We start from the raw sequence: 14,005 nt of genomic DNA, 5'->3' as shown, positions 1-14,005 counted from the left end.
GTGAGGGGTGCCTGGGTAGCTCAGTTGGTTGAGCGTCTGACTTCAGCTCAGGTCATGATCCCACAGTTCATGGGTTTGAGCCCTGCTTTGGGCTCTCTGCTGACAGCTCAGATCCTGGAGCCTTCTTTGGACTCTTTGTCTCCTGCTCTCTCTGCCCCTTCCCCACACGCCTCTGTTTCTCTCTCTCTCGAAAATAATAAACACTTAAAATTTTTTTTTTAAATTTTAAGTCTTGGGGCACCTGGGTGGCTTGGTCAGTTAAGCATCCGACTTCAGCTCAGGTCATGATCTCACGGTCCGTGAGTTCGAGCCCCGCATCAGGCTCTGTGCTGACAGCTCAGAGCCTGGAGCCTGTTTCAGATTCTGTGTCTCCCTCTGTCTCTGCCCCTCCCCGTTCATGCTCTGTCTCTCTCTGTCTCAAAAATAAATAAACGTTAAAAAAAAAATTTTTTTTAATAAATAAATAAATTTTAAGTCTTGGTGAAACTCATCTGGATATAAAAGTATATATATTCTTCCCCCATATTTGGAAATATATCAACACATCCCAAATTCCCATTAGCTTTCCTTCTCATATTCCTTAGGGGGACATTTATTCTTCCTGAAATTCAATCGTATGGAAACATCTTCTGTGATGCTATGATGATGGATAAATTAGTTTTTGTATTTCTTACAATGGTGAATTATTTCTTCATTCTTAAATGATATTTTAAGAATTATATGTAATTTCACTATATTCTGATTTCTATCATTGTTATAGGGTAGTGTATCATAGACTAATTTTTGTACTTTAACTCTTGTTAAGGTATTTATTTTTTTGTATTCTACAGCGTTACTATATTGTATCCAGTGTGTGTTTTTATCTGAGTGTATATGTGCTTATGTTTAATTTAGCCCACTTGGGATTCATCATACATCCTTATATGTGCAATTCTTGTCTTTCATCAATCCAGGCAATACCCAACCACGATCTCCTCAAATATTGTCTAACCCACATTGGTTCATTCTTTCCTTGTGAATCTCCAAATGAATGAAAGGCTTGACTTCTTCATTATATCTTCTTTTTCGACATATCTTTTTTTATTGTTTCATCTCTTATTTCTTTTTTTTTCTTAAGTTCTTTCCAGCTTTATTGAGATGTAACTGACATATAATATTGTATAAGCTTAAGGTATATAACATGGTCATCTCTATTTTGAAGTGTAATTCTTTTGATCTATTTCTAGTTCACACATTCTCTTTAGCAATATCCAATCAGCTTTTTAACCTATCCATTGACAGTATTTTCATTTCTACAACTTTGGTTACTTTATTTCTCATGTTTCAAATTTCGTATTTTATTTTTTTAAGCATTTTAAGTATGTATATAGTATATTCTACTTTTGATAATTACAAAATTATTCTAGTTCCATACCTTATTGTTTCTCTTAGCAGTTTATTTCCTCTGTTGTTTTACAAATTTGTATTTGTACTCAGATTTGTCAGAGTATGAGTAAAACATGTATCCTGTAAAACCAGGCCTTATGATGTTTTTCCCCTACAGAGAATGTACCAGATTCTTCTGATCACCTTAATTATCTGGCTTAGTGTTATCTTGACCCTACTTACAAGGTAATTGAAACCCCAGATTCTTGGGAAGATGGACTTATAATTAAAAATTATCAGAGTAATTCATTTTGAATTACCCAGAGATCAGCTTCTCCCTTTATTTTTGACTCCTGGAATTTCCCTTCTATTTTTTTGAGTTTAGCTGTGATAATACAAAAAGATGTTTGGTGTGTCTGACCAGCATTTCAATTGTTTCCTGAAAGAGATTTTTCACCTGATTTATACCGCCATATTGATAGAAATGAAACTCACATATAACTGGCATTTTTTTTTAACTGGCAACAATTAGTTACGAGCAAAACATATGTATATATACATATACACACACACACACACACACAAAACATATATATATATATACAAAACATATATATATATATATATATATATATATATATATATATAAAACCCCAATGATACAGTGAGAGGTAACTTATTATTAAAATGCATAGTGCCAGAAAATAATTTAGACCTGTAGCATTTTCAGAGACTTGAACTGTCATTTCAAATTAATTTATAGATTTATTACCTTTGATTGGTGATGGACTCTTTTCAAGAAAAGAAAGTTTTGTTGTTCTCAGAGGAAATGGCTTTCCAACAGAAAACTTTCTGACCAACTTTGACACAGTATTCCAGAGATGTTCATAATCCTTCATAATGACATCTCCCAAATTCAAATGTAGGCCTATATAATATTTAAAAGTACTAAACATTAAAAGTCATTCCTATATATAGAGAAGCACACATTTTTACTAAATTCATAGAGTTCTGAAATATTTCTCAAACAGTGAAATTTTCAGTGAGTTCCACACGATACCTAAATGAATATGGTCCCTAATGTGACTATAGATTTTCAAATTATCTTGTTTTCCTTTTTGATAGCTAAGTATTAAGATTAAAACTGTCTTAGCTAACAATAACTGTGGATATCAGTTTTATAAGGTTAAAAAAGGTTATGCCACATATAACTTCTACAACCAATAAAACTGAACAAAGCTCATTTTTCAGAGATGAGAAAATTTGTAGAGGGTTGCTAAACTTAAATGCAGTTAACTCATTCCAATGTTTGCTATGTGTAGGAACCAAATTCTAGAGGTCAAATAAGTTTCAATAGTGTACAATGGGCTATAGCTCTCTTAAAACATGTTTTTTTTTCCCTTTTGGCTATTAAGAAACAGCAGAAAATTTATTCTAAGAAAATAATTCAAAGAAAGAAAAATTTTAATTTTTTATTTTTTTTCCAAATATATAAATCAGCTTTATCTTTGGGAAAAAATTAAAATTCCCTAAATATCTCACAGTAATAGGTTGATTATATTAATTAAAGTAAATATTTTTTAAATGTTATGCATATATTTAAATGAAAAATTCAACTGTTAAAATGATCCAGAAATGCTAAATACCCAAACACATATTTTTTCTAAGAATACTTGTGGAGCATAGTAAGTTAAAATTTTTAAAAATATAACATTCACTCTGATTGCAACTAAATAAAACTTATATACATGTATAAACAAAGATTGGGAGGAAAATAATTGTTATGTTATATGTTGGACATATAGGAAAATTATTTTGAAATTTTAAGTTCTTTAAAATGTTTATCTCTGGGTGAAACTACAGTTATTATAATATATTAAGGTGGTACCTTCAACATTTTCATTTTCATAGTAAAAAGCAATATTCTTCAACAAAAGCTCATCACTTAAGTCGCAAAGGTGAATTAAATTCAGATTCCAAAATTCAAAAATGTTTATATTACTCAGGATGAAATATTCACACCACTTTTTCTGAAAATTAGAAATAAAACCAAGTCACTGACAATTGCTATACTAGCAATAAACTATTATACGACTTCAAACACATCAATAATCCAATGAAAGGCAAGTTGGCAAGGTTCCTCCAATTCTTATTAATGTAAGACCTTTTGAGCTGGATAATGATGAATGCTTTATATCTAAAAAGACTGGATCATAAAATAAAACCAAACTGACCAAAAAATTAATTCATCATTGTTCCTTATTCTGAATCACAGAAACCTGTGTTGGACTCAATACAATTTTTTTTTCTCACACTAATGCACAGATATAGTTCCAATGCTACAGAAATACTTCTGCTTTCAAATGCGCCTCTGTTCTTTACTGAGGTTTTAATGTTTTCCGGTTTTACTTCAGGTCAAAAGAGGATTTAAAATATGGCATTTGTTCAGGGGAAGATGCTGAATCCTCAAACTCAAAGATTCCGCTCCATCTACTTTGGTGTGCTCTTGTGGAGTTTATGACAGTGAGGTTATCTTCATGTCTAATACAGGCAGAATGTCTTCACTGGCCACACTTAGTTCAGAGCTGAGTAGACATGAGTAGACAACCTCAGCGAGTAAAAGCCTAGTCATCTTTTCAGCCAATGATAGCGTTTGGGGAATAAAGTTCAGTAGGGGGAAAACCGAGTGTTCTCTGCTCCACAATCCCTCAATGATAAAACCAAACACTTTCCGAACATGAACAATTTATTTATCTATGTTGATGTGGAAACTGACCCCAGAAGTATCCAATAGAAACGTAACATGGGCAAGCAGCATATATCTCATTCTAAATTTTCTAGAAGTCACATTTAAAAAAAAAAGCAAAATTAATTTATTGATCTAACATGACATATCCAAAATGTTATCATTTCAATGTGTAATCCATGTAAAAATATCAACAGAATAGTTTATGTGTTTTTCACACTAAATTCTTTTGAAATCTGGTGTTTCTTTTAAACTTAGAGCACACCTCAATTCAGACTACCCACATTTCAAATGCTCAATATCCACTTGTGGCTATGGGCTACTGCTTTGAAAACCTAGTTTTGACCAAATAAGTTAGGGAGACTGCCCAAGGTTCATGAGAAATCATAAATATCAAAGTAGGAGCCTCCTGCTTATAGTGTAATTTAAACAATAATAAAATACTAAAAAGACCTCCACAGAGCCATAGAGCAGTGGTTCTCAAACTTCAGCATAAGCCTCACATGGAAAGATTTTCAGATAAAACACAGATTACTAGGCATCATCCCCAGAGATTGATTCAGTAGGTTTGGGGTAGAGCCTAAGAATTTGCATTTCTAAGAAGTTCCCAGGTGATGTTGATGCTGTTGGTCAAGGGAACCATACTTGGAAAACCACTGTCATGTAAGGTTCTCTCCACCTAATCCTTTCACAAAATACTACTAAGAACACAGTAACGTGTGAAAATAGTATAGCAAATATTCCTCATTTTATACACTTCCTACAAGAGGTGCCTCCATGTGGTCTCCACGTGTCAAGATGTGAGTAAACATTAAACTCTCCCTTCAGTTTGCTTAGCTGCTTTCTCCAGAGGCCTCAGAACATGCCCTTCTTTGTGAACATTTCAGAGGCTACCTGAATTTACACTTCCAGTCACTGGGTGCTACCAAAATGAAGCATGGAGAATAGAAAGGAACAGAGGGATGCTTGACTGTGGGATAATCAGTTGTTTCCCCACATTAAGAGAGCAGAGGATGGTGGGAAGGGCACAGATTTGGAGGCTGGAGAGAAATGAAGTTAGCTCCAACTTGATCACTCAGTTGTGCTCATGGGCCACTTAACCTTTCTGAGCCCAAGTTTTTCATTTGTAAAATGAAGATATAAGAGTAGTAGTATTATATGTTAATAGGCTAGGTAAAGTACACACATAAATCCGGTGCAAAATAACTGGCAGCTATTCCTATTTTGCCCAGAAGTCCATGCCATCCTAATTAAAGAATGATGGTTTCTATCAGCTACGACCACAATGTCCTGAAGAGCCATCTTAGAACATTCCACAATTTAGACAGACTTTGTAATATCCTTTCACCTAATGACCATTGTCCATAAAAAAAAAAATTGTTTATAAAACTCTATAAATGAGGGGCACCTGGGTGGCTCAGTCGGATAAGTATCCAACACTTGATTTCGGCTCAGGCCATGATATCACAGTCCTTGAGATCGAGTTCCCTGTGGGGCTGTGCGCTGACAGCGTGGAGCCTTCTTGGGATTCTCTCTCTCTGTCTCTCCCTGTCTCTCTCTGTCTCTCTCTCTCTCTCAAAATAAATACGTAAACATTTAAAACTTACCTAGAGAAAAATTCCCCAATGGGATTTGGGATATAGGAAAATATTTTTCTCCCCAAAGCATCAGCAGAACCACATGATATTGTGTTCACCACAACACAAAACCTTGTAACACTTCTGTTAGAACAGTTGTAAATGCCCATAAATACAAACCTAGATAAACAATCATGAATATTTGTTTCTTAACTTTAATTGTTGATCCTACATCCCTATTATGCTATTTCAATCAATATAATCTAAGCACTACAAAGTAAAATCCAATTCAATTACTTCCTAGTCACACTCAGATCAATTCCCTTCATGAGTCGCCGCTGCATCTCCCATGCCAGACTTTGACAGGAGTGTTACCTAAGTATCATCCTCATTTCAGTTAAAAAAAAAAAAAAAAAAAAAAGTGCCTACCACTCAGTATGGCTGTCTCCAGTTATACCTCACTCTTTAGTATTCTATACAGGCAATAGTCCCAGATCTCTTGTATAGAGATTAAATGGTCAAATGGCCATGGATTGGCCTCTAGTTGGTTCCATGAGTTCCTAGTCTACTGAAATATAGTCTTCAAATTTAGAGGGTTTTTTTCCATGTCATTTCCCACTTAAATCCCCTCATCTGGCTTCTGAGAACTCTGTGAAGAATCACACGTTCTCCTTCCCTCTCGATCAACTACCATGACTCATTTAGAGCCTACAGGAACTTTCAGATGCCTTCCCTCAGTTGGCATAGGGAAGATTTCCCACACTTTCATGCCTAGACAACACACTGCATTTTCCAGACAAGTTCCCTGGCATACATAGCCACAGGTATCCTAGGTGAGGCTAGCTTTCTCCCAGTATCTTTCCTGGGAACTAAATCAGTTTCTTTGTATACACAGACCCCTGAAACTTTAGGAAGATTCTATCATGCCCTTCCCACCCCGCTTATGGTGATTCTATTCATTTATTCCCCAACTCTCTCCCCCTCCCCAACTCATGGACACTTTATGAGGGAGATGTAGTGGGGGCAGAAGATGGTAATTGTCTTTTTCAATAATATTTGTTATACATAGACCAACAGTTATTATTTTTCCCCAATCCCTAAAGAATCCCTAACTACATTCCAGAGTTATATCAACCTGTATACAAGGAAGCTGGGGTCTTCATCCACCAACTCCTCATCTGTCATTGGTGGAAGGCATGAGAAACATTAATACCCCAGCATTTCAGATCAAGAAAACAAAACCTTCAGGCAGAGAGTTGCACTTATAGTAAGACAGAAAAATAGGTAAGTGGGAGACATAGATAAGGAAACAACAATAGCGTCTGCCACACTCCCTGATGAATACTTCCTCACTCCCACCTGTTGACCCATGCCTTTAACTTTGTCTAATGATCATTCACAATTCTTTATTGATCATATCAGGACCTCCAGTTCTACAGCCCCTCTACTTTCTCCTTATCCAACAGAGTCCATTTGGTTTGTCTCCAGGAAACTTTGTTTCCTAGTCTATCGTTCTTACTACCCTCTTGCAAAGATACTAAAGTCTCTTTTCCTTTTTTATTTTCCATCAAACCGTATAGATCCACTAATAGCATTTTTGTGCCTAAATTATCTTGTCCCTTTTTTCCATGCCATCCAATTAGTTGCCTTCCTTGTGCCTATGGCCATGTTGTTGCGACTACAGAAAAGCAAAATCATACAATAATACGAAGTGATGCCACTATAATTGTTTTGTCAAAAACTTCAAATAAGCATTCAAAAGTGCTAGGCAGGACAGAATGGTATGTCTGTTTCTCAGTATAGTTTACTCCCCTAAGTTCCCCAATAAATATTTCCAAAATATTTCCTGGTTCTAAACTTCTGGGCTTGCTTCCTTGCCACAACATTCAGCATATGACTTTGTCTCCTACTTCACAAAGAAAATTGAACCAGCACATAGGAACAAAGTTATCCTACAACTTCTATCACAGCCAGCACTGTTCTTTCTTTATTGTCTCCTATAAAAATGGCAATACTGCTCCCTCTGTATAAGAATATACTCTAGATCCTATCCCCTCTCACCTTACTTTCCTTGTATTTTCATCCTATTCTCTTAATTTTATGATCAGCATTTAAACATGCTCTGTCTTTGCCATTTTAAAAACATTCCTAATAGACCCACTTTCCTATCCCATTTTATCCTGTGTCACTTTCCTTAATCTCAACCTGTTACATATAAACTTATTTTCACCTTTATTTTCTCCTTTCCACTCACCACTGAACTCTCTCTACCATAGATTTTTGCTCCTAGGCTCTCCATTAATATGTCTCTTAATTAAAATCAACAGTGAGTCCTATGTCATTAAACCCAAAGTAGTATTTTTGGTCCTCAAACAACATAGCATTTGGTACTATTAACCACAACAACCTTTTGAAAATCCCAGTTCCTTTGACCTTCACAACAATCTATTGTCTTAGCTTTCTGCTCTATTCATCTAAGCAGCTCCTTCTCAGTGTCTTTTGCTAGTGTCAATCTATCCCTAACCATTTAATATTGGAGTATCTCAGGTCTCTGTCCTAGGCCCTCTTGTCTTTCCTAAAGTAAGTTTATCCACCGCCATGGCATTAATTAACATCCATAGGCTAGTGATTCCCAATTCTTTACCACCAACTTATTCCACTCCACTAAGCTCCAAACGAGTATTTCAAATTGTCTACTAGATATCTCCATTTGGATATTTCACTGGCATCGTAAACTCAATATTCCCAAAACTGAATTCATAATCTTTCTTCGCAATTATACTTCATACAATGATATTGTCCCCACAAATGCTCTAGCCAGAGATCTAGAGTCATTTGACTCCTCCCTTTTCCTCATGCCCACACTAAACTTAAGTTTATACTTTAAATAATTCTTGAAATTGCCTACTGCTATTCATCCCTACTTACCATTTCCTTAGTCCCTAATATCATTAGCACATATATCAACTGAGGTAACAATCACCCAAATGGTTTCCCCAAATCCATTTTTACCTCTACAATGAACTCTCTGCATTGCAAGCCAAAGAAATTTTTTTAATGTTTTGTTTTGTTTTGTTTTGTTTTGTTTTGTGACAGAGAGAGAGCATGAGCAGGGGAAGGGCGGAGAGAGGGAGACACAGAATCAGAAGCAGGCTCCAGGCTCTGAGGTTTCAGCACAGCGTCCCACGCAGGGCTCTAACTCACGGGCTGTGAGATCATGCCCTGAGCTGAAGTCAGACGCCTAACCGACTGAGCCACCCAGGCGCCCAGAAGAAATTTTTTTTTAATGAAAGTGCCATTCATCTCCTTGCAATCATTCAGTTGGTTCTCATTGTGCTTATGATCAAGTTAAATCTCCACATTCTCTTCACAGGACCTATACAGACCTATATGATTTGTCTCTTACCCATCTCTTCAGCTTTATCACTTTCTCTTTCTATTCTAGTTCTACAAGTTGTATTCCAGTTCCTTGATCATGCCATTGTCAGGATGATCCCGCATGCTGTTTCATCTCCTAGAATCCAGTGTCCTTCCTCTCACCAACTTGCCAATCCCTACTCATCCTTCAATATTTGCATTACTTTACATCTCTTCAATTCTTGGAAGAAGCCATCCTTTTCTAACTGAACTGAGACTTTTTATCATCAGACTCTAAAGTATCCTGTAATTCCTCCTTAATATTAATTTTAAAAAATCAGTATCTGTCTTCCTGCAAAATGTAGCTCTATGAAAGTGGTAGGATGAGATGGGTAAATATAGTCTTATTTTTCTCACTGTATCCCCAGTGATTCACACAATGCATATACATTAGATAAATATTTTGGGGCTAGCTTACTAATTGATTGGTTCTAAAATATTTTTCTTGAATATTTTGACTAAAAGTGTCAAGATTCTCTAAAATTTTCCATTTAGGGGCGCCTGGGTGGCTCAGTTGGTTGAATGTCCAACTTTGGCTCAGGTTATGATCTCACGGTTTGCGAGTTTGAGCCCCACATTGGGCTCTGTGCTGACAGCTCAGAGCCTGGAGCTGCTTTGGATTCTGTGTCTTCCTCTCTCTCTGCCCCTCCCTTGCTTGCAGTCTGTCTCTCTCTCAAAAATAAATAAACATTAAAAATTTTTTTTTTTTAATTTTCCATTTAAATTGATCCACTAATCCCACTTCTGGGCATGAAGTCTAAGTCAACATCCCCAAATCAAAGGAAAAGGCTTACACTCAAAAACCAGGAGAATAGCAGCAGCATTTATAACAATTAAAACCCTCTTAATATTCCACAATATAAGAATGGGTGAGTAAACCATGGTACATCCATTACAAAAATAGTGGCCACTAAAAAATTATGCTAACCAAGAGTATGAAAGAAAACTTCTAAAAATATGTGAGAAGAAAATGTCATATATGAATATGAATATATATATTCATTCCAATGTCTCAATAACAAAAAATGACAGAAAGACTTATTCATTTAAAATTAAGAGAATAAACCAAAATATTAATAGTTATTGACTTGAATAGTGGGTACCTGGGTAAGTTTTTCTTTTGTTTTTGCTATTTTCCTACAGTCTACAAATATTCTGTAAGTAATATCTGTAATGGACAAAAATAACTATTACATTTATATCTTTAATTCCTCTCAAGAGCAGAATACAATGGTTACCAATCTCACATAATTAATAACACAAAAACCTGATCTTTGCAGAAATTGGAAGAAGGAAAATAGAGAGTTTTTTCCTTAGACTGGATATAGAGCATGCTGTTTGTTATGATTACCAAACAGAGTTGTTGAAATTAGCAAGAAAATGACTTGGGCCATTAAACCTTTAAAGTCCCCAAAGGGCTGCCATTATTCCCTTTTAAATCTGTTTTGAAGGTGACTGTGGTTTCTTTATATCAGACAATTGAAACAAAAAATAAACAAACTAATACAGAGCATATTTACCATTTTCAAGAAAGTCTGAATGTTCTTAGCCCAATGGGAAGTGATGAATCTAGCACAGGCCCTTTGAGAAAGAGGTGAGTGGAGTAGAAAAACCACACTGAGACAATGCAGTTTACACAAATCTTCCATTTCTTGCATCATGTTTAAGCAAGTACTTTCCACCTGAATAAAATAAAGAAGGCAAAATAGAGACCACCAGGCTATGAATTGCATGTAGTACCACAACAGTCAGCAGCCACATTTTCCTGTGTAGGAATCACACTTTATTACATTCTTAATTCTACGTTTTTGAGTTTTTTTCTTCATACATAAATTTGAATGCATATAAAATACAGAATTCAGGTAAGGGGACAGGGAACTGCCAGCTCAAGAGCAGTTTACATAAAGCATTCTTAAGTATTTTTAGTTAAGCCTAACTTTAGGTGAGCTGGTCCAGCATCTAAAGAAGCCATGATCCCACAGGGCTTTGCACTGATGGAGCCATACTTTAAATGCCCTATTCTGTCTAAAGCATCATACTTTAAATTTTTTTCATCTTTTTATTTATTTTTGAGAGAGAGAGACAGAGCGAGCGAGGAGGGGCAGAGAGAGAGAGGGAGACACAGAATCTGAAGCAGGCTCCAAGCTCTGAACTCTCAGCACAGAGCCTGATGTGGGGCTCCAACCCTCAAACCATGAGATCACGACCTCAGCCGAAGTTGGATGCTCAACTGACTGAGCCACCCAGGTGCCCCTAAAGCATCAACTTTAAATTTTTTTTCAATGTTTATTTATTTTTGAGACAGAGAGAGACAGAGCGTGAGCAGGGGAGGGGCAGAGAGAGGGAGACACAGAATCTGAAACAGGCTCCAGACTCTGAGTTATCACCACAGAGCCCAACACGAGGCTCGAACCCACAAACCGTGAGATCATGACCTGAGCTGAAGTTGGACGCTTAACCGACTAGCCACTCAGGAGCCACTAAAGCACCATACTTTAAAAGTTATACTGAAGGGGCACCTGGGTGGCGCAGTCAGTTAAGCCTCCGACTTCAGCCAGGTCACGATCTCACAGTCCGTGAGTTCGAGCCCCGCGTCAGGCTCTGGGCTGATGGCTCAGAGCCTGGAGCCTGTTTCCGATTCTGTGTCTCCCTCTCTCTCTGCCCCTCCCCCGTTCATACTCTGTCTCTCTCTGTCCCAAAAATAAATAAACGTTGAAAAAAAAAATTTTTTAAAGTTACACTGAACATTACCATAGTGAATAAACTAGGACACATCTAGAAAACTTACCCAATTAGAAAAAGTGTGAAGAAATGGGCATATTTAACATAATGGGACAAGGGTCTCCAAGCCATCTTCAAATGTTTGCAGGGTTGTCAGTAAAGCAAAATTAAGACTTATTTCAGAATGCCCCCAGAAGGCCAAGTAGTCTAATAGTTAAAGAAGTTCCAGAGATACACTCAGTCTGGTATCATTTTTGTGATAATAATTTAAAATGTCGTGCCTAATCATGTAAAAAACATTTTACTAAAAATGTATTCAAGTAGATATTGGAAAACCAAATATAAAGGATGTTGGGTAAAATGCTGTAAGTCCTGTTCATTTCTCTGAGAGTGTACAAAAATGCTACAAAATGTTTCATTTTTCTTTAATAAAAACTTTCAAGCAAGAATGCCCTCGCAGTCAGGTTGTATATAAAATAATGTGTGTACACACATGTGTGTGTACATGTGCATATGTACACATATATATATAAGGAGGACTATTTCTGGAGAGCAAATCCATACTGGCCAGCAGATTCTTAAGGGACTCTATCAACCATAAAGAAGTTTAACACCTTCGGTGGGGTGGGGGGGGGCGCACCTGGGTGGCTCAGTCCATTAAGCCTCCAACTTCGGCTCAGGTCATGATCTCACAGTTAGTGAGATTGAGCCCCTCATTGGGCTCTGTGCTGACAGCTCAGAGCCTGGAGCCTGCTTCAGATTCTGTGTCTCCCTCTCTCTCTGTCTATCCCCCACTTGCACCCTCTCTCTCTCTCCCTCTCTCAAAAATAAACATTAAAAAAAACAGTTTTTAATAAATTAAAGTAAAATTTTAAAAAAGTTTAAGACCTTTAGTACTTCTCTAGCAAGGACGGCACTAAGACACTACAATGAGGATGTTCTTTCTAAAGACAGTTTGGTATTATGGAATTTGAACAAAACAGACATGGGTTCAATTCACACTGCTATTTAATTGAGGAATGTTTCCTGGACTATCTGAACCTCAGGTGTTCCCATATGTGAAGTGGGAATAACAATACCTCCCTTAAAATGCAGTTGTGAGTATATAAAGGCACAAGGCATAGAGCCCAGAACATGATAATGTAAGCTCTCACCATGTGCTAATTTCCTTTCTTATTCCTCCTTCTTCTGGATGATTGGACAAATGTGACTTGAATGGGTACTAAGAAGTACAAAAATCTGTATAGTAAAACACTAGATCATATAACAATATAATAGATATTTCCTGTAAACAAATTCCAGTTTTCCCCTCTTGGGAGGAAATTTATACGAATAAACTAGGGAAATAAATAAAATACCAAAAGGAAGAAAAGGCAGATAGAAATCAATAAAATTTCAAAAGTGGACAGCAATGACGTTTCACAGGAAAGTTATAATAATCACACCTCTTGGATGTCAGTGTTCTGATCAGAGATAGTCTTGTTCCTGTTTTCTAAAAAGTGATGGTACATTCTCAAAGACAACGAGCATGAAGTAACGCAAAGAACACGCCGAATGTCAGATCCTTCTGGCCAGAGTTGCTTAAGCAGAGAAATAGTTTCACATGCCTGTCACAGAAGAAAACTGTAAACATCATGACATCTAAAAAAATATTTTTATTCAAGTGATCTTACCAGAAAAAATCATACAAAGATAGATATAGGGATTACATAAAACTATAAATATTTGTTAAAAACAATAAATAAAATTTTAAGATGAGAGTGCTCATATCTGTAATATACAGAGAAGTATTAAAAACTGAAAGACAAAAAAAAAGTGATATAATCCTTTTAGAAAGACAATTGATAAGACCTAAGTAAGCAACATATACACTTACCTTTTGACACATCAATTCCATTTTTAAAATCTACTCTGAAGGTATACCTCTAATAATACAAAATTGCACATACATATCATTAGTCATTACAGCATTTATATTTGTATAAATAAAAATATATAAAACATATCTAAATATAAATAAATATAAATTCCAGAGTAGGAAATTGGTTAAATAAATTACAGTATATCCACACAAGGGAGTGTTATGCAGCTATATAACATAATGAGACAGATTTTTAAAATCTCTTTAAAATGATTTCTAGAACATGCTAAATCTGCAAAGAAAGTCACTAAAGAATAT

The 14,005-nt window shown here is 36.1% G+C and overlaps 1 protein-coding gene across 10 annotated transcripts in view; it reads right to left on the bottom strand.

Annotated features, from left to right (window-relative positions):
• The window catches only part of DDX60 (DExD/H-box helicase 60), a 107,852-nt gene that overhangs the window by 83,379 nt on the left and 10,468 nt on the right, over positions 1–14,005 (bottom strand). For all 10 annotated transcript variants that reach the window (XR_006708758.1, XR_006708763.1, XM_045463601.1 and 7 more), the window contains 4 exons: positions 13,272–13,433; positions 10,626–10,787; positions 3,254–3,395; positions 2,138–2,293 (listed from right to left, as the gene is read on the bottom strand). Coding sequence is in view for 8 of the 10 variants with exons in the window: in XM_045463601.1 (XP_045319557.1) it covers positions 2,138–2,293; positions 3,254–3,395; positions 10,626–10,787; positions 13,272–13,433 (622 nt within the window). In the remaining 2 variants the exon portion in view is untranslated. The remainder of the gene's footprint in view (positions 1–2,137; positions 2,294–3,253; positions 3,396–10,625; positions 10,788–13,271; positions 13,434–14,005) is intronic.

The sequence above is a fragment of the Leopardus geoffroyi genome, chromosome B1 (genome assembly GCF_018350155.1).
Source record: "Leopardus geoffroyi isolate Oge1 chromosome B1, O.geoffroyi_Oge1_pat1.0, whole genome shotgun sequence".
Taxonomy (NCBI): Eukaryota; Metazoa; Chordata; class Mammalia; order Carnivora; family Felidae; genus Leopardus; species Leopardus geoffroyi.
The sequence above is the reverse complement of the archived record's forward strand: the minus strand, read 5'-3'. Positions and strand labels throughout refer to the sequence as shown.